The 27,888-nt window shown below is 36.3% G+C and overlaps 1 protein-coding gene across 3 annotated transcripts; it reads left to right on the top strand.

The window, feature by feature from the left end:
* ark2ca (arkadia (RNF111) C-terminal like ring finger ubiquitin ligase 2Ca) lies at positions 1-27,888 on the top strand. 3 transcript variants are annotated; one of them, XM_030149266.1, is made up of 9 exons: positions 35-227; positions 1,293-2,918; positions 5,828-6,128; positions 10,627-10,752; positions 10,897-11,026; positions 13,406-13,510; positions 13,607-13,702; positions 13,821-13,921; positions 24,643-27,888. In XM_030149266.1, exons 2-9 carry the CDS (start codon positions 2,897-2,899, stop codon positions 24,758-24,760), a joined length of 999 nt encoding a protein of 332 aa, XP_030005126.1. In that variant the 5' UTR covers positions 35-227; positions 1,293-2,896; the 3' UTR covers positions 24,761-27,888. The 3 variants fall into 3 exon arrangements, with proteins under 3 accessions (XP_030005125.1, XP_030005126.1, XP_030005127.1); XM_030149267.1 differs by lacking the exon at positions 35-227 and adding an exon at positions 234-826; XM_030149265.1 differs by lacking the exon at positions 1,293-2,918 and having other exon boundaries at positions 1-227.

Genomic DNA, 27,888 nt, shown 5'->3' on the forward strand with positions numbered 1-27,888 from the left:
TGCCAAAGCCGGAGGGTCCTGATCACAGGGATGCAGGGATTGGTCGCCGTGAAGTGTGTGTTAAAGCAGCGCAGCCTGTGTGTTTGAATGTGCTGGGGACTGGAGGGGATCATTTCCATGGACCATCTGCCTCACTGGCTGCCTACACAACAAAGAAGGACCCAGGATGGTGTTAGTACATGTTGGATATCTGGTTCTCCCCGTCTTCGGCTCAGTTAGAAATAGAGGTATGCCTAGTTATACATATATATCTTTTATCATAACTCTAACAATTTCTCGACGTTCCTTCTTTTTACATGTCCACGGTGGATGTAAACATCAGAGCAGACACCTGCTAGCAAAAGGCAAAGCCAGCGTAATAGCGTGAATCCAGCTTAGACACCGTTAGCCGCTTTGCTAATAGTAGCAACCGCGTTAATTCAGACTAATACGAGTAAAGCGTCCAATGAAAATAATTGAGAAACGCTGTGAAAATCCCTGTTCGGGTTTGCCCGGGGCCTTTTAACCGGATCAAATGACCGCAGCTGTCAAATGGCAGCCGCCGTTCTCCTCCCTCAGCTGTGTGTCCGGTTTTGCTAGCGGTGCGCGCGGTCGGTCTGCGCGCGGTGTTTACGTGCGCTCTGCGGCTCGAGCGGCGGCGGCTCGAGCTTAACGGTAAACCGAACAATAACCAGTAGCACGACTCAAACCGCACTGACTAGCTGAGCTTTAGCTAATAATAATAATACCCAGGGCTCGGTCTGGATTTGGCTTCATTTAGCCCAGACGAGCCGAGCCAAGCAGCTGTGCCCGTGGACTGACAACCGGCAACACAAGGCTTATTTTTGTGTGTGTTTATTTGATCTACCAGAGCTTTTAGTGACTAACCATCCATTCATTACAGTTGTTTAATGAACCCGGTGTAATGGCCGTACCTCAGATTAGGAGCTATGGCTGGCTATTGTAAAAGGCAGTAAAATGGTGGCATTTTGCCCATAACCTTATGAATATTTGCAGCGACAAAACAATGAATCCTGCTGTATTTTCCTCGCAGGTGCATCTTTGAACACATCGAATCCTCCATTTAAAATAAGGCGATTAATCCCACTTGCTGAATTGGAAATAAGATAAAAAATAAAAAATAAAAATAAAAACAATAACCTCTCCAATGCAGTAGGCTATCTGTGTTGATTATGTAATAATAATAGTAGTGGTAGTGGTAGTAGTAGTAGTAATTGATTGTTAAAACTACATGCAGTAGCACCAATGATTTCATTGTGCTTTTATTTGTGTTCTTTTTTCCTGTTCCATAGTATCGAGGCTGGCTCTACATTCCGCATTTCTCAGACCTTTGTCCCCCTCCATTGTGTAGCTAACGATCATCTGCTGCTGTCTGCCGTAGCCTCTGCCTGTTCTCTGCATCTAGCTGTATTGTGAATCCCTTCTTCCTCATTTCCTCCTTCCATCTGAAGACGACATTGGCATTAAAAAAAACCGAGTTCCCACTCATACCGTATCCTTCTGTGTAACAGACTAAAGAATAACACCTTCTTTGTAGAAAACAGTTTGTCTTTATTTAAACTGTCATGTTGCTCTTTAGTGAATAACCCATTGTAGCATTAGACTTTACTACAGACTGTCATTGTGATTCTCCCATTCAGTGTGGATAGACTACATTCTGCTGTAAATTTCTGTAAAGTGGATACATTTTGACTCCTCCCTGATTCGATTACAGCCAGGCTTGATCGAAGTCATTGGATTTTGTCTCCATTCCCCCCCCCCCTATTTGCAAAGGTGCATTGTACCAGCAGGTGTATGATCACCGTCTCCAAAACATCTAATTATCCTGTTAACTTTCACCAATTGGCCGGTACCTGCAGAGCTCAAAGCACAGTAGTCTGTGTCATGTGTAGTTTCATATTTGATGGTCCACTGCACCTGTTACAGTGGTGTATACAAACAGCTAATTATAATCCTCTCCATGAGTCAAAGACTGTGTTCCTGCTAGATGAATTGGTTTTGACGGGAACAGTAAATTGGCAGGAGTCTGGGTCTAAATCATCCTATTTGAGAAATCCCTGTTTTTGATCCACTTATCATGCACAGCCCCTTCTCAAATCGTTCAGACGCCTCCAGAATGCTATCCATTTTACAGGGATGTGTATATCCTGCACTGCTGTAGAACTCCTTTTTAGATTTACAATGTCTTTTATTCTTTGGTTGTGGTTTTCTACCTTATGTTCTTGTATTAGATCCTAATGCATGGTCATTTTATACATTTTGTTTTTCTACATTGAACAGCAGATTCCAATGTAATCTTTGTGTAGAGATGTCCCTGCTGTACTGAAATGTGCTGTAAGCATACACATCTACTCATTGGATGCTGCTTCTGTTCTGTTAACCCTACAGAGAGCATGGTTGGGCCTTGCCTTTGGTCTTTATTTGCATGGTATTATTCTGGTTATATAGGCCTTATTACTCTTATTATTACTATTATCACACAGTGCCACACATACTAATATTTTCCAATAAAGACTGTAGTTTTCTTCCTAACCTTCAGTGTGCTTTTTGCTGATTTCCATGTGTGCTCCCCCTCTTCCCTTCTTCACTCTGTGCTGTCACTGAGACGGTCCCCTCACTCTATATGTGCTCTCATTTCTCAGCTGTCTTTGACAGAGTTTTCTGCAAGTTGCTACTCTGCTTCTATTGGAGCGGGGGCAACCAAATTTTCTTATTCATTGAAACAAAACGCATGTTTATACCAGAACACGCAGACATTGGTAATGTAGTGTCACATGCTTTCATTTTCCTTCTAATCCATACACAGTTTTTTATTAAACAAACATAGCCTCCCTCACATCCACTCATTGGTGTTCATTGGTGTTGAAATTGTAGCATTGGAACCACTTCAGGCAATATGGATCTAATTCTCTATCAAGGTACATGACAAAGTACATTTTCTGTCAATTCAACTAAAACGCTCTTTTAATATATTAAATAAGGAAGGGCTGCTTTTGTTATTCTCTAAAAAAAAAGTGCTGATTGATTCAGACACTTTAGCATATCATACAAAAAATAATTCAGTATTGAAGAGGTTGTGGTAACTGAGTTCTAATTTTGCCTGAAATGGCTTATGATACAGACAAGTAGTGCAATAAAGGGAATCGTATAACTTGTGAAGAGAGACAAATGTATATTAATAATGGTGTCTCATTGTACCTTATACCACCAGCCCTACTCTGAGATATTGGCAGAAAAGAATCTTAAAGCTAACAAACCTTCATTTATCATAAAACCTGTGATAAATATTTCTAACACGATAGTCTTCAAATGTGTGATATAATAAAACAATGGGAAACCTTTGGGACTATACCATGCCTACTGGTGTAAGTAATTGTTTACCTTTATTTATTAGTAAACTGTAAGCAATTACAATTACTGTGTTAATATTTCAAGGGTGTACAATGTCATTTATGGGTTTTATTTTTAACCTACAGTGTCTTTTTACTGTGTTGTCTTTTGTGAAAGGGTTTTCCATTCTTAAATTATTTGCTTCTTTGAAGGGTGATAAAATGGAATAATGTGTCACAAGACTCATGGCATCGATTTGAAGTATTAAGCTTCAAGTTTTAACCATGAATTTGGCAGTTAAATGAGTTAAATGTTTTTCTGTATGTTGGAGTCTGCTGAGCCAGTCGAGCCATACGGCTGTCCATAATGTCTAAAATAGTTGGAGTTATTTATGTGCAGACAGAAGGTGTCTCAAATTTCTTCACTGAGAGCAGCAGGAGCAGACTTAAAAAGAAAAAAAGCACAACAGCTGTAATGTATTCATTCTCCATCCTGCATGCACACAGTGTTCGACGCTGCACTGATAAAACCTACATTGAATCATTTTTTTCTCACAGCCTGTCCTTATTTGACCAATGAAAGGCATCAAGGTCAGTGAGTGGTGTGCAAAGTATGTTTCATTTAGAGCTGTGTGTTTGCAGCTTTTCAATGTGGCTGTACATCAAAGAGACTGATCTCTCTCATTAGTTCAGTGCTCGGATTGTGAGTGAGGTAATCGGTGATATCAGCAGGTTTGTGATGGCTGCATTGGAAATCTGCATGCACACAGCTGAATACGTCACATGATGGAAGACCACTGGCCTAAGCCTAAAAGACAGGATTATGGGTGAGAGGAGATGTGATTGTAAAGCTGCAGTGATAGAAGCCAGGGAGGGGGTTAGAGAGAGAGAGAGAGAGAGAGAGAGAGACAGGTTCGATGTCAGACTGCTGCAGTCGCAGATGGGAGGGGCTTCCAGGCCGTCACTCAGACAGGGACACCATGCCGCAGCCATACCGTGGGGGAGGGGCTGCCTGTGCAGCAGCTCAGGGGTGACTGGAGGTGCATGGGTATATATGTGTGTGTGTGTGTGTGTGTGTGTGCGTGCGTGCGCACATGTGTGAGGATGGGTGGGGGTCTCTTCTGCACCAATCGTCAAACTTGAAGCAGAGATTAAACAATAAAAGCATCGCAGCTGTTATTGCTGGAAGCAATGCAGAATGTCAAATACTGATGTGAGTAGTTCATGCATTAAAATGCGTATGATATTTAATCTAAGCCTCACTGTGAGTCCAGACTTATCAGGTCACAGAGTTTGTACAAAACCAATATGCACTTTTTACCAATCCAAACCACAAGTCTACCATTTCTGCTCTACTTCCTCAGCCAAACAGGGTTTTCAAGTTCTCAAGGTTCACTGGCCTCGCATGGCCTGCAGCTATATGTAACAAAGCAGATCAACCAAGCAAATATGTCATATTGGAATTAATGAAATAAATAAGTAGATTTAGGGGGTAATATCAGGACACTATTAAATGCTACTTTGCCGTTACATATTTTTGCTGCTGGAAGATGTTTCAGAATAATTCTATAAAGGGTATATCTTCTATTTTCATCTTCCCTGCCAAAAGGACAAAAGCTGACACAACAGAGGAAAGGCAGATGTCTCCTCCAGGAAACATAATTTGATTGGGGCTTTTCAAGAGCAAATGTACATTGCACTCATCATCTCCCAACGCTGCTGTCTGCCTCCTGTTGCAGAAAAAGCATTAATACAACCGTAATTGGAAGTTGAAGTAGTAACTGTATGTCCCCGCCTAACTCCTCCTTCAAGCCTCCTTTATTTGAGCCTGGAGTAATTCATATTGATTGTTTGGTGCAACTCGACACTGAGGTGACTCAGTGGGACTACCACGCAATCTCATCTCTCCTACACCGCTGGTAGAACAGGATGGGGGAAGGTAGACAGAGGTGGATAATCTTTAGAGCCCACCTCAGCTGCAGTGAGGCTTGACTGTTATCTAAGAAGCAAACTGTGTTATGGAGGTCTGTATGAAAAACCTGCAGCTGAGTATTTGCCCCTTTAAGTAGCAGACATAATACAGCCTCAGAATCAATTCCAGTGGCTAGCTATGAACAAAAGACAACCCTTGGTGCTATAGATTGACTTGGAAACAGTCCAAGCTGTTATGGAAGATTCATCTCTCCTAAAGGCTGTGCTATGGCAGGACATTGGGTGCAATCTGTCTGTGGGTTTAGATAGTGCTCCACAGGGGTCTCACAGTCTGTATCCTCCATCTGTTGTCTTGTCTCGACTCTTCCTGTGTCACATCTCGACCATAGTTTGGTGGTAATAGTCAGTATTTGTGTGAGTGTGTGTACGTCTCATCGTACACTTTTCTATCAGTGTGACCGGTATGTGTGCACTCTCCACTGGTTTGTCCTGGTCTTTCTGCAGTTAATTGAACTAGTGATCACAGGCGAATCTCCGTTCTGATCACTCGCATTTATTCCCAATAGGAGCACACTTTACCAGGCACCAACACAGCCATGCTACCTCCTGCCGACACTTTCACTTGGGCGCTCCGCAGGCACCCATTTCAGCTGAGTTCCCCCTAGGACATGCCAGCCAACCGCCCCAGACAGGCCTGGCCACCCACCTGCCCCCAGCACACCATCCGCCCCTCACTGCCCTGCCTGCACCCCCTCAGTTCCAGGATATGCCAGGGCCTCCATTCCTACCTCAGGCCTTACACCAGCAATACCTCATCCAACAGCAGCTTCTTGAAGCGCAGCACCGCAGAATTCTCCCACACTCCAGGTAAAACTTTACAAATGCATATGCAATCAAATCAAAAGTCTTTAACTCATATTCAGGGTTGGGAGGACTGATTTGAAAAGGTATTTTATCACAATGTGAAGAAAGTTTAAAGTAAATAAGGTTGATTGGTAATGCTGATTGCTCAAAGTGAGCAATGTGTTTTGCTGTGCAATACTTCAAATTATCGTACACTATTATTGCCTGTAACATTGTTGATTGTTCACATAAAACTGCTTCTGCACCGATTATAAATGAACTCTAAGTGTGCAAATCTAACCCATAAGTAGAGTTTACATGTTAAATAGAAGCAGTATACTTTGTCTAGCAAAAAGAAACAATTTTTCCATTTTCACTGAAGCAAAGTACAGTCACAGAAAAAAATATTAGGCCACCCTTGTTTTCTTCAATTTCTTGTTCATTTTGATGCCTGGTACAACTAAAGGTACTTTTTTTTTTTTTTGACAAATATAATGATAATAACAAAAATAGCTCATATGAGTTTAATTTCAGAGCTGATATCTATCCATTTTCCATGTTTTCTTGAAAAAAACCAAAATCACTTCAGTTCTTCCATCAATAGCTATGGCATTGTACTGACAAAAACAGTGCTTTTAGGCTTTTTTTTCTCTTTTCTGTCTATTTTAGTCACATGATACACACAGGAGTTAGTACTTGATTGCATAACCATTGTTTTGATGACTTTTGATGGTCTAATTTTTTTTTTTTCCACGGCTGTACAATGAAATCTAGAAAAAAAAAAAAAAAAAGTGAAAATACAACTATATAAACACAGAATTCCATCCTCTGTGACATTAGCCACTGGTTATGGACTGAAAATTTGAAGCCTTGTGATGCAGTCCCCATTGTTATAGTATTATTATTATTATTATTATTAATAATAATAATAATAATAATAATAATAATAATAATAATAATAATAATTATTATTATTATTATTATTATTATTATTATTATTATTATTATTATCACACAGGTCTACAAGGAAAATGCTTCCAGAATAAAAATAATGAAATTTTACCACATGAGAGTCACTGATAAAGAAAAATCAAGTAAAAAATGCTGGTTGGCTGAACTTTCCAAGATACAGCCTTGGGTCAAAATGTGAAACTCAAGAATTAACAAGAGAATGGGTTTGACTCAAAAGGAATATTTGTCTCAGAGCTACAAGATCTACTTCAAAACACTGTCTGCACATTAGAATACATTCACTTTACAGGTTCTATTTAGTGGAAGATTTATAAAACTATTATATAAATGTACATAAACCAATATATATGTGTAATAACACTTCATCATACACCTTGGAAACATCAGCAAACCGGCACTTTTGTCATTTATTTTCCAATTAATCTTATTAAAATACGTAACATTTAACACATTTAATCTCTGAAGCAAATCATTTCTAAAAAATTGTAGACCAGTGTTATCATTATTATTATTATTATTATTATTATTATTATTATTATTATTATTATTATTATTATTTGGACAAGATGGTGAAGCTGGGGCAGTATGGGGCTGAAGGAGCTCACTAAGCTAATGCTAACATAGTGAAAACTCAGACCACATCAACAGTTTCATGTAAAAAAAAAAAAAAACGAGTCATTTCAGATTGATAATAAATGTAACCACATACACCTCTGTGTGATAACAGTAATGTCACATTTGCATAGTGTCTGTACACACTAATTAGGGCTAGCTGGCCTAATTAGCTGGCTAACTGACAGAACATATAGTATTAGTCCAATATAAGTTAATGCTAATATTAGCTAATGAAGCTTAGTTACACTAATTGTATGCTAAGGTAATTATGTAGCATTAAACTTAATGTCAGAATACTGTGATGGTCTCATTAGTGTGACTTGTAAACATATCTACAGTAGAGCTGTCTGTCTGGGTTAAAGTTTTATTCAACAAACAAGAGGTCCAGACGTCCGACTGGAGCTGAGCTAATCAAAGCCCACAGGTCAGATGATACTCACCTGTCAATCAGGCAACCATGCCATTAATTATGTATACATTTAACCCTGATGTAATCTGAAGAGGTCTGTCATACCAGTGTCATGAATGGGGAAGTTAGTTATAGAAACCAAAACTGTTTTTATTACCAGGCTGTGAATATAAATATTTATTTGTTTTGGAGCTAGCTCAAATGGACACTCAAGGAACACGTCAGCCCAGGAGATTTCCACTGGGTGCAACTTTGTTTTAAACTACAGACTCATAGGAAATGAGGAATGCATTTTAAATTTAAGGAGAAATGCAGACTTTTTATTCTGATTGCTTTTTAACCCATAAAGACCCAAACATCCACTGGCGACCAAAATAATTTACTGATATAAAATGTTAAATAACTGTTGATCTACTAATCTTATAAATGCATGTAAATAAATTCATGGTCATCAGATATGACCCATTTGGATGTTCAGAGACTTTGTAGTGAATATGGAAACATCTTCATCTTCTACAACATTCACCCTTTCATGCATGAATTATGAGAACCTTAGTCAATATTTTTTTCTTGAGTGTTTTTATTCCTCTTTAGGCATTAAAAAAGCAATGCAATTGAATTTTTTTTTTTTTTTTTTTTATGAACCTATTTTTCGTGGAGTCACAAAAATGTCCACTCAGCTGGACACCATGCGTTTAATTTTTGAAGCCAAGAAACATGTATTTAAAACTCATCATCAGACAGTGATATACTGTGTGAAAACTTTGAAATAAAAACATTTTTAATGCCGTTAACCTGATGTTTTCTCACATTTTATCCTACTCTAATACTAGTTATTACTCATTTCATGGAGATAATATCCTCTGAGACCCAGGAAATTGACAATTTTAGCTTTTTTACACTATAAAATTGTCTTGATTGGAAACTGCAATGCAACAGTTTTTTCCAGATACATTTTTTAAAAAATAATTTTTATTTATTGATTGATTTTTTTTAATGGAATGTCCTTTGCAATGGACAGCATTTTAGTTAAACTGCCAAACTTTTGTTCCCTATAGAGGACACAATGCATTGCTGGGTCTCAGGAGGATATGCAAAAAAAAACAAAAAAAACCAAACTTTTTGTTTCAGAAAACTATTAATTACAGTATCATAGCAATTAGCAATTGATTTACACTAAAACATGTTACTGCAGATCAGGTTTATCTAGAACACCAAAGTTACAGTAATGGTATGAATTGCACTGTATGAGATGATGCATGAGTGTCCACTGTGTTGGCTGATATGAAACTAAAACAACAAAACCCATGAATATATAAGAGAACAGCTGTAGAAGAACTGTCCACTGTACTGACCACTATGCATGAAAGGGTTAATTCACCAGGAAAATCCATAGAGTTTGATAAATGACAGTGGATGGACACACTTGATTCATGTTCAGCTAATGATATATTTTGCACAAAAAGTCACTTTTTCTTCAGTTGTCTTTGTTTTTGATGTAACCCTCAAGTTTAATCTGATCTTGAATGAACATCTATATCACAGGTGTCAAACATGTGGCCCGGGGGCCAAAACCAGCACGCCAAAGGTTCCAATCCGGCCCACAGGATGAATTTGCAAAGTGCAGAAAATATTAACGGTCAAGGGCGTCGAACTTGAAAATAATAGCATAATAACCTCAAAATTATGACTCCAAATTTTCTTCTTGGTTTAATGTGAAAAAAATAATATGATGTTATGCCTATAAATAATGGCACCACCAATATTTTCTCTTTGATTTATTCCAACGAACATTAAATTCTGATATTCTTTAATGATAAAACATCAATAATAAATAACTAATTATAAATAGTAAAATAAATTAACAATATTCTGCTTGTTTTGTTTCTTGGTAGAACTGATCTGTAATGCACATGTATAAATCATAAGCTGAGGCAAAATACTGATCAAATTTTTCTTATTTTTATTTCTTCTTATTTTTCTTCTTCAGAAATTTCAGTTTTTTCAGGTTATTCACATCCTTTTTGTTTGGATAGTTTATAAAATATAAATGTTTTTCATAATTTAATGTTATTTTTTGCATTGAAAAAATTTGGAGTTGTCATTATTTATAGGCTACTATGCCATTATTTTTCTGGTTCTGGCCCACTGGAGATCAAATTGGGCTGAATGTGGCCCCTGAAAGAAAATGAGTTTGACACCCCTGATCTACATGATCAGTGAATTAAATATAAGAAAAAACATTAGGAACTGCCACAAAAGCAGCACTGGGTCTTCATGAATTAAAAAGATTCTGTTGGGTTTCTGTAAATTGGCTTAGAGTCTGGTTTTGACCAACTCTATATATAAAGTGTCATGAGATAACTTTTTTGTTGCGATCTGGCGCTATATAAATAAAATTTGATTGATTGAGTGATTTAATTGGTTTTCCCCTGTAAGTCGCTTTGGAAAAAAGCATCTGCCAAATGCATAAACATAAAAAGTGACTCTTATTCTCAATGTCATTTTACATTTTGTTATGTGCAGAAGAACCCAGGAGCGTATTCCCCTGAACCCGCACCGGCTGCGTTCAGGTTATGAGTACTCCCCTCCCCTCCATGTCCCCCAGCCAATGACACAACAGCCACGCTACCTGGCCGAAGGCACTGACTGGTGAGTCACAGCAGGAGCTTAACCAGAGTCCTGTAGAGTCTAGAAATGATCCTGTCCTTTCATTATGCGTCCATCTGTCCGTCCATGGGCCTGCATGGGCTGGCTGAAGTGCGTTACTTTAGCCACCTGTCTGTGTGCCTGCAGGGACCTCAGTGTAGATGCTGGCCTCCCTCACCACCAGTACCAGCTCCAGCAGCTTCCACAGCACTATCAGCATTACCTGGGCTCCCCGCGAATGCACCACTTTCCCAGGAACACATCCTCAGCACAAGTGGTGCGTTGTTCACAAACTCTCATCCCTAGGGGTGTTAGAAAATATCAGTTCTGCAATATATCACAATATTTCACTTCACAATACTGTATCGTTGTTAAAAAGTACTATATCGATATTTTTGGGTATTTATTCAAATGCAGATATGGTGGAAGTTCACTTTTGCTTTTTGTCTTTCTTTATTGTTTATATTTTATTTATTGTTATTATTTAACACTGTTTTATTAAATAATGGTTATTTGAAGCATCCCAAAAGCACTTTTTACTGTCTGAGCAGGTCAGATGTTCAGTTTTACTCATTTTGTTGATTATTTTGTTCACTGTCCTTGAATTCACTGATTAATTTGTTTATTTGTTGATTATTTTGTTCATTTTGTTGATTATTTTGTTCATTTTACTCATTTTGTTGATTATTTTGTTCATTTTGTTGATTATTTTGTTCATTTTTACTCATTTTGTTGATTAGTTTGCTCATTTTGTTGATTATTTTGTTCATTTTTACTCATTTTGTTGATTATTTTGTTCATTTTCACTCATTTTGTTGATTATTTTGTTCACTGTCCTTGAATTCATTGATTAATTTGTTTATTTGTTGATTATTTTGTTCATTTTGTTGATTATTTTGTTCATTTTTACTCATTTTGTTGATTATTTTGCTCATTTTGTTGATTATTTTGTTCATTTTACTCATTTTGTCGATTATTTTGTTGATTTTTACTCATTTTGTTGATTATTTTGCTCATTTTGTTGATTATTTTGTACATTTTTACTCATTTTGTTGATTATTTTGTTCATTTTCACTCATTTTGTTGATTATTTTGTTCACTGTCCTTGAATTCATTGATTAATTCATTTATTTGTTGATTATTTTGTTCATTTTTACTCATTTTGTTGATTATTTTGTTCACTGTCCTCGAATTCATTGATTAATTTGTTTATTTGTTGATTATTTTGTTAATTTAGTTGATTATTTTGTTCATTCTTTACTCATTTTGTTGATTATTTTGTTCATTTTCACTCATTTTGTTGATTATTTTGTTCACTGTCCTTGAATTCATTGATTAATTCATTTCTTTTTTTGATTATTTTGTTCATTTTTACTCATTTTGTTGATTATTTTGTTCACCGTCCTTGAATTCATTGATTAATTTGTTTATTTGTTGATTATTTTGTTAATTTTGTTGATTATTTTGTTCATTCTTTACTCATTTTGTTGATTATTTTGTTCATTTTCACTCATTTTGTTGATTATTTTGTTCACTGTCCATGAATTCATTGATTAATTCATTTATTTGTTGATTATTTTGTTCATTTTTACTCATTTTGTTGATTATTTTGTTCACTGTCCTCGAATTCATTGATTAATTTGTTTATTTGTTGATTATTTTGTTAATTTTGTTGATTATTTTGTTCATTCTTTACTCATTTTGTTGATTATTTTGTACATTTTTACTCATTTTGTTGATTATTTTGTTCATTTTCACTCATTTTGTTGATTATTTTGTTCACCGTCCTTGAATTCATTGATTAATTTGTTTATTTGTTGATTATTTTGTTAATTTTTATTCATTTTGTTCATTTTGTTGATTATTTTGTTCATTTTTACTCATTTTGCTGATTATTCTGTCTACTGTTCTTGAATTCAGTGATTAATTTGTTTATTTGTTGATTATTTTGTTCCTTTTTTTTTTTGGATTATTTTGTTCATTTTTACTCATTTTGTTGATTATTTTGTCTGCTGTCCTTGAATTTATTGATTAATTTGTTTATTTGTTGATTATTTTGTTCATTTTGTTGGTTAATTTTGTTCATTTTTAGTAATTTTGTTGATTATTTTGTTCATTTTCACTAAATTTGTTGATTATGCTGTTCATTTTGTAGATCATTCATCATGAACAGAACACCTTACAGCTGTAGACATGACGTGTCCTGACATTTTTGTCCATATAGTTTGTTGGGATTGCACAAAAATAATGTTCTGATGTTAGTTATGGACAAATAGAATATGAACATTTGAGCTGGATCTTCAACTGTAATGTCTGCAAAATATAATTTCAGTTTTAACACAGGGACATTTTGTGATATAGTATTAGATCCTGTTGTGATCAAATAAAAATGTGTTTAGTATTTGTTATTTCCAGGAAATAATCATTTAAAAAAAAGAAACAAACAAAAAAAATTGCCTTTTTAACAGTATCATGATATATCGTGATATATCGTATTGTGATCCTAGTATTGTGATTTGTATCGTATCGCCAGATTCTTGCCAATACACACCCTTACTCATCCTCTGACCGTATTATCATAATGAAATTTTCTGAGGTTGTAGTTGTCAGGATAATGTCCACTGTGATGTGATAAAAGTGCCTTTCTTGTGCTTAGGTTGTGCATGAAATCAGAAACTACCCATACCCACAGCTGCACCTGTTAGCACTGCAGAGTCTGAACCCTTCAAGGCACGCCACTGCCGTACGGGAAAGTTATGAGGTACAGCTCAATCTCTAAATCCTCAAAATACCGTTCTTATATTTTAGACATTCATTTGATCCCTGCGTTCATTCAACCCTTTAAACCTTTCATTAGGAGCTGTTGCAGCTAGAGGACCGTCTAGGCAGCGTCAGCAGGGGGGCTGTGCAGACAACGATCGAGAGGTTCACCTTTCCACACAAATACAAAAAGGTAGGCCGGAATAACATGCTGTAGGAGATGTGATCTATTGACTGTATCTCACTGGGCTCTAATAGCTTTTTTGATCCCACCCCTTTGTCTGTCTGTCTGTAATCTGACCTGAAAACAGAGAAAGCCAATACAGCTGAAGATCGGGGAGGAGGAGGAAACAGATGTGGATGAGAAATGTACCATCTGTTTGTCCATGCTTGAGGACGGGGAGGACGTCAGGTCAGAACCACTTTTTAATACCAGTGGAGGAGATTAACCGAGTATTTTGACTCAAGTACATTTTTGAGACAAATGTGCATATTTCCATTTAACCCAAAATACACAAATATTGTACTTTTTGCTCCATTATGTTTGTCTGAGAGCTTTAGTTACTGTTTGATTACACTTTCTCATCCACGTCCAGTCAAGTGAAAGCCTCTTAACTTAACCCAGACAGACCCAAACATCCACTGGCAATTAAAACTATCTAGTCATGTCAAATATTCAATACCTGTTGATCCACTGGTTCTATCAATACATGTAAATAACACTGGGTTACAAAAAAATGTTTTTTGCAAGTTGTCTAGGTTTTTTCAACTGAATTAGGACCATTTTGCACCGCTAAATCCAAAAATGACATCTGTTTTTCTCAATCAGGTCAGGTTTTTTTGCTAATTTGATTTTGAAAAATTAGATCTTCTCACAAAACTGATTACATTTTTGTGACTTTATCAGTTGATTTTTTTTATATAGTTCTCACCCAAAATAGGTTTTAAGAGAAAAATAATCATTTGATCACTTGATTCCTGTTAGGTACAATGGTGTACTCACCGCAGATGTAGCAGAATACATCAGGCTTATTTTTGCAAGATCTTCTAGTCCAAGCCATTTCATTCACCTGTAATATTAAAAAACCATTCATCATAAATTGGCAAAAGTAAAATCTTCAGAACTCGTTTATTGCAAGAAATATGAAAGAATTTTGTATCATATGTTGTGAAAATGCCCATAAATGTAAGCAAAAATGTTAAAAAGCCAAAATGTAGCATAGTTCAGAAAGTTGACCTGATTGAGTAAAATTAATGTGATTTTTGGATTCAGCACACCAAAATTATCCTAAATCAGCTCAAAAAACTTAAACAATAAATTTGTTGTTGACCAGTGTAATTGGTGTAAAATGCAGTTTTTCATCTTTTCATGATCATCAGATATGACCCATTTGGACGTTCAGAGGCTTCATAGTGAACGTGGAAACTAGGGCTGTGTATCGGCGGTGATAGGATACAAATCATAATACTAGGATCACGATACGATATATCACAATATATCATGATACTGTTAAAAAGGCAATTTTTTGTTTGTTTCTTTTTTTTTAAATGGTTATTTCCTTGAACAATTGAATTACACCAGAAATCTGCAAAAATACTAAACACATTTTTATTTGATCAAAACAGGATCTAATGCTATATCACAACATGTTCCTGTGTTCAAACTTAAATGATGTTTTACAGACATTACAGTTTAAGATCCTGTTCAAATGTTCATATTCTCTTAGTTCATAACATCAGAACATTATTTTTGTGCAATCCCAACAAAGGAACTACATTATTTAAGAAAAGAGTGTTAAATAATAATCAATAAAATATAAACAAAAAAGGAAAACAAAAAAACAAAAATGAACCTCAACAATATCTGCATTTGAATAAATACCTAAAAATATCGATACAGTACTTTTTAATATCGATACAGTATTGTGAAATGAAATATTGCGATATATTGCAGAACTGATATTTTCTTACAGCCCTAGTGGAAACACCGTCATCTTCTACAACATTGATTCACCAGTAAAACCCATGGAGTTGGATCAATGACAGTGGATGGACACACTGGGTTTATGTTCAGTTAATAATATATTTAATAGAAAAAGTCACTTTTTTATAACTTTTGTTTCAGATAAATTAACCCTACAACTGAGCTTGAATGAACACTTACATAATTACTGAATTAAATATAGGAAAAAAACTGATTTTGACTGAAAAAAACAAAAAACAAAACCCAACTCAAAATACGGAGGATAATATTACAGTAAATAGTGATAAATCACTTAATCAAGGTTCAATACAGTGAAAAATTCATTTGGGAATGGCCACAAAAGTAGTACTGGGTCTTTATTGGTTAAAGATAAAGTGGTTTGTTTGTGGCTTTAGGTTAATACTCTCCTTCTCAAGTTAGATAAATTCTTTAAATGCCCTCTTGAGATTGCTGTAAAATACACAGTCACAAATCTTACAGGGCATGTACTGTAACAAATAATGTTTTCATCTCTTAATAAAAGGTGTAGGCCAGTGTTTTTCAACCTTGGGGTCGGGACCCCACGTGGGGTCACCTGAAATTCAAAAGGGGTCACCTGAAATTTCTAGTAATTGATTAAAAAAAAAAAAAATTAATACTTATACTACTTACTTAATACTAATAAAAAATATATGCTGAGTTGACAGAGACAATCCCAATCCATAAGACATGACAAACTGTGGTTGTGAAACTGCAGCACTGTGGTTCTGTTTATCTGTCAAATGTTCATTGTGGTCAGTTTCAGATGCTGCAGCTCTTTCATAATTCACAGTTTGAGTTCTTGTTTGTTCAGTATTAATTGTCCTCCTTGTAAATCACAGCTGGACTGACTGTACATATCCTGACCAAGGAAAATCAAACTCTCCCTTTGTGCAGTAATCTACACGTGGATTTACTGCCTCTGTCCATAATAATAAACATTATATAGACTAAATGTCCTCTAAAATTAATGTTTATTTCCAACATAGTATAGCAAACTATTACATGATCAAAAACAAATTAATTTTAGCAAAGAAATGTCTCTGTTTTGAATGTCTGGGGTCACCAGAAATGTGTGATTTTAACCCTTTCATGCATAGGCCACTCCAGTGGACAGTTCTTCTCCAGCTGTTCTCTTGTATATTCATGGGTTTTGCTGTTTTAGTTCCATATCAGCCAACACAGTGGACACTTACACACCATCCCATACACTGACATTCAGACCACTACTGTAACTTTGCTGTTCTTGATAAACCTGATCTGCACTAACATGTTTTAGTGCAAATCAATTGTTATTTGTTAGACAAGAAGTTTTTTTTGCATATTATCTCCATGAAGTGAGTAATTACTGGCATTAGAATATGTTAAAATGTCAGAAGACATCAGATTAGCAGCATTAAAAATGTTTTTATTTCATTGTTTTCATATCACTTTCTGATATTGGGTTTTAAACATATGTTTCTTTACTTCAAAAATTAAATGCATGGATATTTTTGTAACTCTATACGAAAAAAAAACTCGATCACATTGTTTTTTTTCATGCCTAAGGAGGAATAAAAACACTGAAGAAAAAAATCTTGACTAAGGTTCTCACAATTCATGCATGAAAGGGTTAAAATGGGGTCACGAGACAAAAAAAGGTTGGGAACCACTGGTGCAGGGGCTCTAAAAAATAAGGTTTAACTATAACACACACATCAGCTTTAATGAAAAACACTTCAGCTGCAGTGAATGAAAAACTGCAGAATTTAATGACCCAGTAGTTGCTAGCAGAAACAACAGGAGCAGAATCACCTGTCATTCAATGAATTAACAGCTCGGAGTCAAAGTTACATCAGTGATGTGCATCATTGAAGGATATGACTGAGAAGACAAAAGAAGGCACCAAACACTTTTGTCTGAGTTATTATTTCTGAAAGTCTCTGTCCACCAACGTCCCAGTCCAACCCCACAGTCTCCAGAAAAAAACACATAACCTGTTTGGAACAGGACTGAAATCCAGGCGAATACAGACTAACAGAATGAACGATCTGTGTGGTATTTTGAGCTAAGACCTAAAATACTCTCCTCTGGGACATGTCAGACTTACATTAACTTGTTAAAAATGGTTAAAACATGTCCCCTTTAAAACAGACCTGTTATTCTGAATTCATGAAAAGATGACTTTTAGAGATATGTGGGACTAACAGCGATGCTACAAATAGATGTTCTCATAAAATATGATGTATTACAACACAACAGTGAAAAGTAGTTCAACTTGTACAGCAGTAACATGAAAAAAAAACCCCAAACTATTAACCCATAAAGATCCAAACATCCACCAGCAACCAAAACCATCTACTGATCCAAAATGTTTAATGCCTGTTGATCCACTAATCCTATCAATACATGTAAAAAAAACTGGTGTAAAATACAGTTCTTCATATTTTCGTGGTCATCAGATATGACCCATTTGGACGTTCAGAGGCTCCGTAGTTACCGTGGAAACACCGTCATCTTCTACAGCATTGATTCACCAGTAAAACCCATGGAGTTTAATCAATGACAGTGGATGGAGACACTGGGTTTATGTTCAATTAATGATATCTTTGCTGAAAAAGTCCCTTTTTCTTCAGTTTTCTTTGTTTTGATACAATAACCTTTGAATTAAGTCTGACTTTTCATGACCATCTTTTTTTTCCTGTTGTCGTAACCAAATAGTTTCCTGCAAAGGATCAATAAAGTATCTATCTATCTATCTATCTATCTATCTATCTATCTATCTATCTATCTATCTATCTATCTATCTATCTATCTATCTATCTATCTATCTATCTATCTATCTATCTATCTATCTATCTATCTATCTATCTATCTATCTATCTATCTATCTATCTATCTATATTATAAATAGGAAATTAAATATACGAAACTAGAAGCACTCGGAGAGCGCAGACCTCCGCCAAGGCTGATCAGTGGCCCCCCCCGTGGGCCCCCCCACCCCCGATCACCACCAAAATTTAATAATTTCTTCCTTATCCCATTTCCAACAAACCCTGAAAATTTCATCCAAATCTGTCCAGAACTTTTTGAGTTATGTTGCACACTAACGGACAGACAAACAAACAAACTAACAGACAAACAAACAAACAAACAAACCCTGGCAAAAACATAACCTCCTTGGCGGAGGTAAATATATGATTTACGGTGAAAAATGCAAGATACAGAGGATAATTTTACACTAAATGGTGATTAAAAAAATTAATTAAGGCTAAACAGAGAGAAAAATTCATCTGGGAACTGATTGAAAAGTAGCTCTGGGTCTGTATGGGTTAGGTAAAGGATCTGAACATGTCTGTCTGTCACTGTAAATCAGTGTTTTTCAACCTTGGGGTCAGGACCCCAAGTGGGGTCGCCTGGAATTTCTAGTAATTAATAAAAATTAAAATAAAAACATACTAATATAAATATATGGTGAGTTGACAGAGGCAATCACAACACATAACAGACATGACAAACTGAGTGTGAAACTGCAGCACTGTGGTTCTGTTTATCTGTCACATGTTCATTGTGGTTGGTTTCAGATGCTGCAGCTCTTTCATAATTCATAGTTTGAGTTCTTGTTTGTTCAGTATTAATTGTCCTCCTTGTAAATCACAGCTGGACTGACTGTACATATCCTGACCAAGGAAAATAAAATTCTCTCTTTGTGCAGTAATCTACACCTGGATTTACTGCCTCCATCCATAATAATATACATTATATAGACTAAATGTCCTCTAAAATTAATGTTTACTTGCAACATAGTATAGCAAACTATTACATGATCAAAAACCAATTAATTTTTAGCACAAAAAAAAAAAAAATCTCTGTGTTGAATGTCTGGGGTTGCCAGAAATTTGTGATGTTAACCCTTTCATGCATGAATTATTAGAACCTTAATCAATATTTTTTTCCTGAGTGTTTTTATTCCTCTTTAGGCATGAAAAAAAAAATGTGATTGATTTTTTTTTTTTCGTTTTTTTTTGTTTTTTTTTTGTTTAATGAACCTATTTTTCATGGAGTTAGAAAAATTTCCACTTAGCTGGACACCATGCGTTTAATTTTTGAAGCAAAGAAACATGCATTTACTGTCATACTGTGTGAAAACTATGAAATAAATGTTTTTTTTAATGTTGCTAATCTCGTGTTTTCTCACATTTTAATATACTATAACAGTAGTTTTTACTCACTCAAATAATATGCAAAAAACAACAAAACACAACAACTTATAAAAAACAACAACTGTTAATTAGAGTCTAATAACAGTTAGAAATTGATTTACACTCAAATATGTTTCTGCAGATCAGGTTTATCAAGAACAGGAATGTTACAGTAAGCAGTGTATTATGGGATGGTGCATAAGTATCCACTGTGTTGGTTGATATGCAAGTAAAACAACAAAACCCATGAATATACAAGAGAACAGCTGTAGAAGAACTGTCCACTGTACTGACCACTATGCATGAAAGGGTTAAAATGGGGTCACGAGCCATAAAAGGTTGGAAACCACTGCTGTAAATCTTTATGCACATGCCTCCTCATGTGCAGTCAAGTTCAGGAGAGTGATCTTGGGGTGGATAAAGAGCCGTGTCCTGGGATGAGGAAAGAGGGTCATTTTACAGCAGATGGAGTCTCAGCTGTCTGAGAGGCACGCACCACTGATGACACAGCACAAGGCATCTTTAGGTGCATCACTGAACTAAATGGACTCCCTGCTGCTTGTGGAACTTCATGTACTAATATGTACCACTGGACACTGCATATGAGTCATTTTTCTTAAAACATGTCTGTATTTCAGTCATCGTTGTAAGGAGTTCCATACAATCTACACTTGATTGTTCTCCCTGATCGGCATTTCATTGTGCACTAGAGTTCAATCACACAAACAAAAAAAGAGACAAAAGAAACACTTTCTCAGTGCTGCTAATGCATGGATCCATAGGGTTACCCATAGTGGCATTAACAACAACAATCAGAGTATACCACCCATTTGAGCCTCAGCCATGTGATGGGGCTTATGGGTAAAAACCTCCTGTTGTTGGATTTTATTGGTTCTAATGTTAATGTAATGAGCTCCATGCACAGCCCCACTACTTCCTGAACTTCAGGTGGGTTCTTTATTTCCTGTCTGTCATTATTGGACACACTGATTAATCCAGGTGTGTCTAATTAATCAGTAGTCACAACAAGAAGTAGCAGACACACCTGGATTAATCAGTGTGTCCAATAACACTGGTCAACAACAAATTTATTAATTTTTTTGAGCTGATTTGAGATAATTTTGGTGTGCTGAATCCAAAAATCACATTAATTTTGCTCAATCAGGTCAACTTTCTGAATTATGCTACATATTGGCTTTTTAACATTTTTGCTTACATTTATGGGCATTTTCACATCATATGATTCAAAATTCTTTCATATTTCTTGCAATAAACGAGTTCTGAAGATTTTACTTTTGCCAATTTATGATGAATGGTTTTTTTAATATTACAGGTGAATGAAATGGCTTCGACTAGAAGATCTTGCAAAAATAAGCCTGATGTATTCTGCTACATCTGCGGTGAATACACCATTGTACCTAACAGGAATCAAGTGATCAAATAATTTTTTTTCTCTTAAAACCTATTTTGGGTGAGAACTATATAAAAAATCAACTGATGAAGTCACAAAAATGTAATAAATTTTGTGAGAAGATCCAATTTTTCAAAATCAAATTAGCAAAAGAACCTGACCTGATTGAGAAAAACAGATGTCATTTTTGGATTTTGCGGTGCAAAATGGTCCGAATTCAGTTGAAAAAACCTAGACAACTTGCCAAAAGCATTTTTTTGTAACCCAGTGTAATGAAAGACAGGAAATAAAGAACCCACCTGATGTTCAGGAAGTAATGGGGCTGTGCACAGAGTCAGTTATTCAAGATATACAGTTAATGATTTGTGTTCACTCTCTAGTCCAGTGGTTCTCAACCTTTTTAGGCTCGTGATCCTATTTTCACATCACAAATTTCTGGTGACCCCAGACATTCAAAAACTGAGGCATTTTTTTTGTGCTAAAATGAATTTGTTTTTGATCATGTAATAGTTTGCTATACTATGTTGCAAATAAACGTTAATTTTAGTTGACATTTAATCTATATAATGTATATTATTATGGATGGAGGCAGAAAAGCCAGGTGTAGATCAAGGTTATTAACGTTAATGAAAACTAACGAAATGACGAAAACTACAATTGAAAAAACATTTTCGTTAACTGAAATAAATAAAAACTACAGTTAAAAGAAAAAATGATAACTAACTGAAACTGTATTGTATGCTTACAAAACTAACTAAAACAGATAAAAATTATGGTCTGTCACTTGTGGTTTCCAGTCGTCTTCTGGTCCCCACTCTACCTGGAAACATGGAGACTAAAGCTGGGAGAAAGCAGCAGAGTCCTGTCTGGGATTTAAGAGAATATGACAGCAAGGAAGAGAAAAGTTATGAAAAAACTAAAACTAATACTAGAACTAAACTAAAACTAAGAATTTATTAAAAAAAAAAAAAAAAAAAAAAAAAACAACCCGAAAACTAACAAAAACTAGCAAACCTGCTCTATAAACTAATTAAAATGAACTGACTTAGAGGGGGGAAAAAGTTAAAACTAACTGAAACTAAACTATAATGAAAAATCCAAAACTATTACAACCTTGGTATAGATTACTGCACAAAGGGAGAATCTGATTTTCCTTGGTCAAGATATGTACAGTCAGTCCAGCTGTGATTTACAAGGCTGACAATTAATACTGAACAAACAAGAACTCAAACTATGAATTATGAAAGAGCTGCAGCATCTGAAACTGACCACAATGAACATGTGACATAAACAGAACCACAGTGCTGCAGTTTCACACTCACAGTTTGTCATGTCTGTTATGGATTGGAATTGTCTCTGTCAACTCACCAGATAATTTTTCTGAGTAAGTTTTTTTTTTTTTTTTTTTTTTTTTATCAATTACTAGAAATTTTAGGTGACCCCATTTGAATTCCAGGCGACCCCACGTGGGGTCCTGACCCTAAGGTTGAAAAACACTGATATAGCCTATTATTTTATTATCATCTGTATTTTGCATTTTTTTCAGTGAAAATCAGGTATTTTCTCATATTTAATTTGCTGTTCATAAAAGCTCAGATTAAAATTAAAGGTTACTATATCAGAAACAGAAAAAAATCAACTTTTTCAACAAAATATATCATTAACTGAACATAAACCCAGTGTGTCCATCCACTGTCATTGATCCAACTCCATGGGTTTTACTGGGGAATCAATGTTGTAGATGATGACGGTGTTTTCACATTCACTATGGAGCCTCTGAACATCTAAATGAGCCAAAGAAAAAAGTTTTAAATAAATTTGAAACAGCACAAATACTATACAAAGCCAAAAAGTTATTACTTCCAAGTAACACAGATATTATTCACAGATAAAGAGAGGGGTTATGAGGTCAAGGTCAAGGTTATTTTATTTATACCCGTAGGTAGATTTGTTTTGCAGTCTAGGTGATTGCCTTGGCATTACAACAACACTTCCATTAAACATGCAAGACAAGCACTTGATCACGCTTACAGACAGGACAAAAAGACAGGACAAAACAAAAAGTGCCCAGTGTTCCACCATTCATCGGTATAGCAGCATGGATAAGTAAATTATATAGGTAAGATCAAATAAATAAAAACAAGATGCAATAAAACACAATAAAAACCAGAAAAGATAAAAACAATAAAAACAATCTGGGATAAAAACCCGAGTTTGAACATACAATTAAAAAAAAAAAAAATTAAAAAACTTGAAGTCACAATAATAATAAATAGAGCAAAGAAATGAAATAAATAACTAAATAAGTTAGTAAACTAACTAACTAATAACTAACTAGAAAAGCACTCTGAGAGCGCAGACCTACGCCAAGGCAGATCAGTGCACCCCCCACCCCCACCCCACCCCAATCACCACCAAAATTTTATCATTTGTTCCTTGTGCCAGTATCAATATTTCCTGAAATTTTCATCCAAATCTGTCCATAACTTTTTGAAAAATCCGGATCAGTCTTTGCCATTTGATAGAACACCCCATTGTAAATCCCTGAGTCAAATTGCATGAGATTTGCACAATTCCCCCATATTGTGATTTCCACCATAACTATTAGTCCCATATTTATTTGACCTATATTTTAAGATTCCTTGACCATGAAAACATACCATTAGCAACTGGATTCATAATTATATCCTTATTAGTTCAGTAGTTATCCACGAAAATCACATTTCTCGTAATGGCGGTTTTCTTCTGGATCTAGCTCCTTAAGTATTAAAGCTACATGAAATCCGGTGGCATACTCCCGATGCGGAACTGACTGAGCTACACGATGGCGCTTGTCAGAAATTTCTACCTTTAATATTAAAGGCACAGTAGGCCAAAAAGTAAGGGCACCCCCATTTTTTATATAAATTGAGATAAAATCCGCCTTCTGGATCAGATCCGGATCAGCCTTTGAAATGTGATAGAGGACCCCATTGTCAATTCCTGAGTTAAATTTCATGAGTTTTGGTCAATAATTAAGCGAGATATTGGGAAACAAAAATTTTGGCCCCATTTACCACAATGTTAACGAAAATTTCAAAGTGATCCAGAGTCCAGGATTTCTTCCGGATCACCCCCAAAAGTTAATCATTTCTTCCTTATCCCATTTCCAACAAACCCTGAAAATTTCATCAAAATCTGTCCATAACTTTTTGAGTTATGTTGCACACTAATGGACAGACAAACAGACAAACAAACAAACAAACCCTGGCAAAAACATAACCTCCTTGGCGGAGGTAATAACTAAAGAGAGAAACTAAATATAAACAGTACCACCATGCTTCAGTTTCAGCTTCACAGTTTGTCATGTCTTTTAAGTATTGTCTCTGTCAACTCACCATATTATTATTTTTTTTTTTTTTTTAATTGATTACTAGAAATTTCAGGCGACCCCATTTGAATTCCATGCGACCCAACGGTTGAAAAACTCTGCTCTAGTGCCTCACACAGGTCTGCACGTTTGAATTAACATGACTCTTGTGGCTCTCTGTTTCTTCTAGGAGATTACCCTGCATGCACCTCTTCCACCAGGGCTGTGTGGACCAATGGCTGGCCACCAGCAGGAAGTGTCCAATCTGCCGAGTTGACATCGAAACACAGCTGAACCCTGACAGCTGATGAGATTCAAACACCCCCCCCCTCAGCTTGTCAATCACCCTGGTGTGGTTCCTGCTTTCTTCCATCCGGGTCTGCTGGACCCTCCCCCCACCCCACCCCACCTCCCCACTGTTGGGTGCTTTGCCAAAATGTCTCCAGACGTCATGTGACATCACCACCCTTTCTGACTCACGCTTTACTGAGCCAAGCCAGGATTACTAACTGCACGAGAGGCCGCTAAGGACTCTCTCCTTTAGAAGCACATCCCTCTGGAAGCAAAAGACACGCAAAACACACACATACTCATGTACACAGGGTTTACTTGTAGCTTGCTGGTTGTAAGTGGGGTGTTTGTGACTGTTGTGGTGTTGTACCGTAGGTAGCCCTGGGCTGTGTAGCATGTCCTTAAAGCCATGACTTAACGTCCTGAGAGTGGTTAACACATAACCCCACACTGAGCTGGCTACTTTCTCTCTCCTGCTCTCTTTCTGAATATATAAATATACATATATATTTCTCTTTTTTCCAAACACTTTCAATCAAAGTGAATATTCTGCCACAAGAAAGCTTAACAACTAAATGCTCTGATGCCATTTCACCTGAAGATCATTTGTGGTCGTTAGTAGAGTAGCAGTAACCGACAAAGTGATATCTGACTGGTGGACTGCCTGCCGCCTACTTTTGGGCAGCGAGCACCAGTTGAGTGTTTTAATTCTCTCATGCAGCTTTGACATTTTGCAATACAGTTGTACATTTACCTTGGGTTGGTGTCATGTGAGTAGGTCGCTTTCACTGCTGCTGAAAACTGAGCCCAGTGATTGAGGCGTTGTGTGTTCTTAAAACTTAAACTTAGGTAGAAAGTGTTTTTACCAAAATGCATTTTTTTTGTCACAGTGTAGCTTGACCTGACACACAGGTTCACGTGTGTGTGTGTGTGTGTGTGTGTGTGCGCTCTGCCCTGCTGCGTGTGACATAACGAATGTGTCGAACTAACGCGTGGATGCTTTAAAAATGTGAGTGTGTTTCAAGGGTTTTGAAGCAACACTTAGACTCACTGTAGTTATGTATGAAAAAAAAAAGCATTGCCACTGGAGTGCTTGTACAATACAAAGCCAAAAAAAAAAAGGAGTGAAAAAAGGAAGCCATCATGCACTGCAGAGTGACGTGGGAGTAAATGTGAGCTGCCGCTGTACCTGTACTGTATCTTCATCTGGCGTGGGGCCAGTGGCAGAACAGTGTGTGCTAAAAATGCATGTTTTCTTGTCAACTTGGCCTGTTAGCTTCGATAGTGTTTCTTCAATTTCAAAAGGTACAGAGATGGCTGTGTGCATGACTTAGTTAATCTGAGCTGTGACTATCTTCTCAACACTAACAAATGAAAAAAAAAAAAATATGAGCACGGTGTCAGTGGCTGTTATCCCCTGACTTGTAGCGTCTGTTCATCCTGTCCCCTTTGGTGGCAACGACAGGATCCTCTTTTTGATGTTTACCTTAATGCCTAAAGAACAAGCACATGTGACAATAGTTATAGCAACAAAAGTTTGTTTTTCCTTCCTCGGTATTGCATTTGGTTTATATTTAGGTATAGAATCATGCAGTGTTTCAACAGAGAGAGGAGCTTGCGTATTGATCTTGTGTATTTGTGTGACAGACCTCCCCTCGTGGTTGCTATGCTGGTTGCTATGCTGTATTGCTAGAAACGTGTAGAATGTGGTGCGACGGAGGCAGCCTCCCTCTCACAGTGCACACAGACGTGAGACAACACAACAGCAGGAGGAAACATTCAGGCTGTTAAAATGAGTCGACTTCACGACAGCTCTTTAGTCTCACCAAACTTCTTTGAATTTTTCTTCTTCATCCTTTTTTTTTTGTTTGTTTTTAGCGTCGGCTTGTCATTTCAGTTTCATGAGGCCTGCGTGTTAATGGATGCCTTTAGGACCCTCACTGTCCTATGCACTGTGATAGTAGTAAAAGAATCATTCTTGGCCCAGAGACTTTCTTTCTTTCTAATTTTTCTCGCCTCTTGGGCCAAGGATCTTGTTAATAAGGATTTTTCTCCCTGTCTTGTGCACTGCCAGTGTTGACACTGCCTCCTCCTGTAGTGGAGTCATCTGTGATGAAATTTTCATAGTTTACACAGGGTGTTGTCATTTGAGATGCCTTAAGTATTTAACAATCATAATTTATTACTAACTGTAGATATTGTGGGTATGTATTTAATTTTATATAGTTTTTTTGGGGGCGACTGAATCATAATTTATTTATTTAGAAATAACACAAAAATGCTATGAAAAAAAACTATTACCTCATTTTTGCATTGTTTTAAATGGGAATGCTTTGCATGCAGTTGTACCTTTTTTTTGGAAAACACTAAAGTCAAAGAAAAAAAAAATCCCTGCTGTTTGATCTCCACAAGCTGGCTGTGCGATGTTTACTGTCCAAGGCTGAGCTACTGAGCCCGCTCTCTGTCTATCTCTCTCTCTCTCTCTCCCTTTCTCTCTCTCTCTCTCTCTCTCTTTCTATGTCTCTCTCATGTGGTGCTGTGGATCTTGGTTACATTCCATTCAATGCAATTTCTCGGATCCCCCATGCTGTGATGTATGTAGTGGACAAACTGCAATGAAGTGAACTGGTTTTTAGTTTGTGATTCTTTTACTTTGTTTTTTTTGTTTTGCACTCACTGTTTAAATATGGGAACCCTCTCACTGGCAAACAGTAGTTAAATAATTTATTCTAACTTAGACTCTGGCTTCTTATTTTGTATGTACGCTCTGCTCTTCACACTGCACTATGGGTCTTAATAATAATAATAACAACCATCTGTGAAGCATGTTCTCTTTAACTCTTTATATCTTTCTCTTCATCTCTCTTTCTCTTCATTTCCTTTTTTTTTTTTTTTTTTTTTCCAGAATAGTTTGTAGACTTTCTGCATAACAAGTGCCTCGCTTTAAGTGTTAAGTGATATTTCCATATTCCTAAAAACACATTAATAATAACAATCAACCCCATGATGCCACCTTGCCTTATTGGTTGCATAATTAAAATGAATGGATCCAGAAGGAGGTACAACATTGGACAGGTGTCTAAAAAGCCATTACTCTCTTCAATCGAGTCAAACCGGTAGAGGCATGTTTCACTGTGGGCTTTAA

The sequence above is a fragment of the Sphaeramia orbicularis genome, chromosome 12, assembly GCF_902148855.1.
Source record: "Sphaeramia orbicularis chromosome 12, fSphaOr1.1, whole genome shotgun sequence".
In the NCBI taxonomy this organism is placed as follows: domain Eukaryota; kingdom Metazoa; phylum Chordata; class Actinopteri; order Kurtiformes; family Apogonidae; genus Sphaeramia; species Sphaeramia orbicularis.